The sequence below is a fragment of the Etheostoma spectabile genome, chromosome 16, assembly GCF_008692095.1.
Source record: "Etheostoma spectabile isolate EspeVRDwgs_2016 chromosome 16, UIUC_Espe_1.0, whole genome shotgun sequence".
NCBI lineage: Eukaryota > Metazoa > Chordata > Actinopteri > Perciformes > Percidae > Etheostoma > Etheostoma spectabile.
Genome location: NC_045748.1, coordinates 5050466 through 5054111, shown reverse-complemented (window position 1 = coordinate 5054111; position 3646 = coordinate 5050466). Strand labels below are relative to the sequence as shown.

The following is a 3646-nucleotide window of genomic DNA, read 5'->3' as shown; positions in this document are numbered from 1 at the left end:
AAAAAAGCGTTATGTCATAACCGTTTGACTTGTTTGTTATGTTTTATGACACGTTCATGACAGTGTCATGTCACTGTTGTGTAGAAAATGTCAAGCGTAACCAAAAGGTTTTTTTTACTGTGCCTGTGCATGGAACCTTGCTGTTCACTGTGATGAAGTACCTATCTCAATTGCGTTTTAGTGTCTACACTGTATTGAAATAAATGAAAGGCAGTGGGTGCCGGGGCAAAACCCATTTATCAATCTAAAAAGCCTGAATGGAAAAATGAAAGTGAATTTTAAAACAGAAATCTCTGCACCTGAACCATTCAGTAGTATTGATGAACAGCCCTATTAAATCACTGATTTAATGAGGTCATTTGGAATCGGGAAAAAGGATTGGGCAGATTTAATTTTTTAAATAGAAAGAAATAGCACACACATACATAACTCCTAAGGTTTTCTGTATTTCTGTTATGTCTCATCGTCCTCCATCTTTGTCCTGCTTCCTGTAACACTGTAGGTGTGGGCCAGCAACTTCCTGCCTAATGAGCCTGCTCTGTCAGACCGCTGTCAGAGAGCCTACTATCAGAAACATGGAGAACCGCTGCTGCTGCAATACGCCAAACAAGAAGCTGAGAAAAAGGTATAGCTGTACATACAAAGAAATGAAAGCTACATTTTGCCGTCAGAAACTTGTAATTTACTGTCTTTCTGGTCTCATCTACTTCCACTTGAGCTTAGATGTGCAGCAAATCTGGCATACCAGGTTATAGAGGCCAGACACAGTGAATCAACCAATAATGCATTGCTTAAAAGGCATGTTTAATTAAATGAAGTGCTTATTGTGAATTTCCCAATTGATTATCTCGATAAAATTTGGATTTGATGACCGTGAGCAATAAGCATTGTAAATGGTTATGTGGAACACAGAGTCATTCTAGTTGACTGTGTGATAATGCTTTATAATTAACATCAGAGGAATGCTTTAAAAAAGGGTCTCTGAATTTCTGCAAACCAGTGAGATCATATTTTTTTCACCATGACTACCCTCATTGCCTCTCCCATCATCCATCTACTTCCACCTTTTCCCATCATCGTTCTCTCTCCTTCTCCTCATCTTTCTCTTTTTCCCCCAGCATAGTGCCTGTCTCTCAGTCAGTGAAGCGTGTCATTGGACAGCAGATATGCTCATTAGCATAATGCCGCTGCATCCATCTTTAACCTGCGTGGAGATTAGGAAAACAGACTGTGTGTATTGTGTGTTGTTTGTGTGCATGTGCATGTGTAAGTGTAAGAGTGTGCATGCTAACAGAGCCCTGAGTGCATTAGACAGGTTAGCAAATGTCTAATTAGTCAGCAGACATTTGGAGGAATCCGTGATTATCTACAAGAGAATTAAACTTGACAGAATGATGACTTTGGAGCTGTAGAGAAAGATGGCTTAGTTATGCTACTTTATTATTTCATACACCTAATCTCAGATTATAGTCACAGCTAAAAACCCTTCTTGAAACTTGGTTCACTTGTGATAGGCCAATCAAATGCGCTGTCAGTTTATCTTATCCTAATGAGATTAACTTGCAGCACTTTTTTACTTGATCTTTTATTAGTAATACAGATTGTATGCTTTTGTTAAAGTCTACCACATAAACTAGCAGAAGTTTACCTCCATTTTCTTAGTGTTTATTTCTTCCAGATTATTAGTCTTTGTCCATATACCCTACTAGGAAATATAAAGTCTCAATAAAATACATTTTAAAACATCTTAATTTTACCACATTACTTTTAAAAGCTTTTAAATTGACAATAGAGTAAGAAAAAAACAACTTTAAATTTGTTTTATTTTTCATTTGAAATGGTTCTCTTAAAGGAATGGATAGATGTTTTTCGTAATATTGTTCTAAGCCTATCTGCCGAGAGGTTGATGAGAAGATCAATAACACTCATACGTCTGTATCATATAATGCGCAGCCAGCAAGCATTAGCTTTACTTAGCAAAAAAAACTAGAAAATAGGGAAACTGTCCAAAGTTACTTATGATATCTTCTTTGTACAAAAACATCACTTGGATTTCATTATACACAAGTATAATGTATATGCAACTATCGAGTTTACCATTCACGTTAGACAATATGACCAAGACAGAATGATTATCGCAACACCAAAAGAAAGTTTCGACAGAGGTAGACCTGCAACTTTTTTCCTCCTTTTTTTTCCTGCAGCAAATCACAGCCATTACTTTTTGTTATTAAGCAACTCTACACATAAAACTCAAGTCTACTTGGGGTCTATGTCAAGAGGAGGGACATTCTACTCTTTTTCTACGCTCATATTAAAGCTGATTCCTTTGAGTGACTCATTCCAAGCAAAGTATCTCATTCCTCTCCAAGAACAGTTGAAGAGGGAGAATGGGCTTGAGAATGAGCAAATGGAGTTGAGCACAAAGTAAGATGGAGTCAGGGAATCAGGGCAATGAACAGAGAGTAAGAGGGAAAAAAAGAATGACACAAAGGAGTGCAAGGAGATGAGTAAGTACAGGAACAGAGGCACAGAGTCACACAGAGAGATGTGGAGTTAAGAAGGAGAAGTCAGACAGCCACTGATTCATTCAGGGATTGAGCTGATATACCAGGTATACTGTGTGTGTGTGTGTGTGTGTTTATGTGTGTGTGTGTGTGTGTGTGTGTGTGTGTGTGTGTGTGTGTGTGTGTGTGTGTGTGTGTGTGTGTGTGTGTGTGTGTGTGTGTGTGTGTGTGTGTGTGTGTGTGTGTGTGTGTGTGTGTGTGTTTGCAGGAATGCCTTAGCCATGTCTCCATGACCCAAGGTTAGGACAGTAAATTGGCCCACTGCAGTGTTTGGATGAGTGTGAGTTGGGGTTTGGCTCCTTGGTGACACTCTTGACTTTGAAACAAAAACTTTCTAAGCTGATTGAATAAAACTGTTTGGGATTTGAAGTATGTGAGGTGTCTACTTTTAGGACATCCTCCACTTCCTCTCTCTCTCTCTCTCTCTCTCTCTCTCTCTCTCTCTCTCTCTCTCTCTCTCTCTCTCTCTCTCTCTCTCTCTCTCTCTCTCTCTCTCTCTACTCTTCTTCAATCATCCCTCTCCATCCTGGTTCAGCCTTATTTTTCATTCTGCTCCTTTGTAATCCTGTTAAAGGCAGCAGAGGACATCTATATGGTTGTAAAAAAAGAGTGTGAGGAAGGTTGACATTGAAATCTCGACCATTTCAAAATATCTTTTGAAGCTATAGTCAAGGTGTTAATGCACCAGGCACTAAGTAGAATCCTATACTGCAGTTCATTAAGAGAACACTTTGGGATTTAGCTGGATTACTCTGTGTTTTCCTCCACTGTTATTAACACCACAGCATTCCCTGTAGATGCCTTAATTATGCACTAATGCCTGGACAAGTTTGTTCAACCCTCTGAGAGATGCATGGCCCAGAATGCCCTAACACTGTCTTTGCTTTGGTGTCTGGTTACTGCTAAAAATGTTTTTGATTTGAATTATGTTACACACTGTTCCCATATTACACCATATGCATATCATAATACAATTGACTGCCGTATTGTTTAAATGCACAATAAGAAAAATTAAAATGTAATAAAACCAGTGGTAGAGCGGTTGCCTGCCAATTGGAAGGTTGGTGGTTCAATCCCTG

The 3646-nt window shown here is 38.8% G+C and overlaps 1 protein-coding gene across 1 annotated transcript in view; it reads left to right on the top strand.

Annotated features, from left to right (window-relative positions):
* galt (galactose-1-phosphate uridylyltransferase) overlaps nucleotides 1-3646 on the top strand; it is a 30678-nt gene that overhangs the window by 13183 nt on the left and 13849 nt on the right. Inside the window, exon 7 of the mRNA XM_032539835.1 lies at nucleotides 503-625. Within this exon, the coding sequence (XP_032395726.1) occupies nucleotides 503-625 (123 nt within the window). The remainder of the gene's footprint in view (nucleotides 1-502; nucleotides 626-3646) is intronic.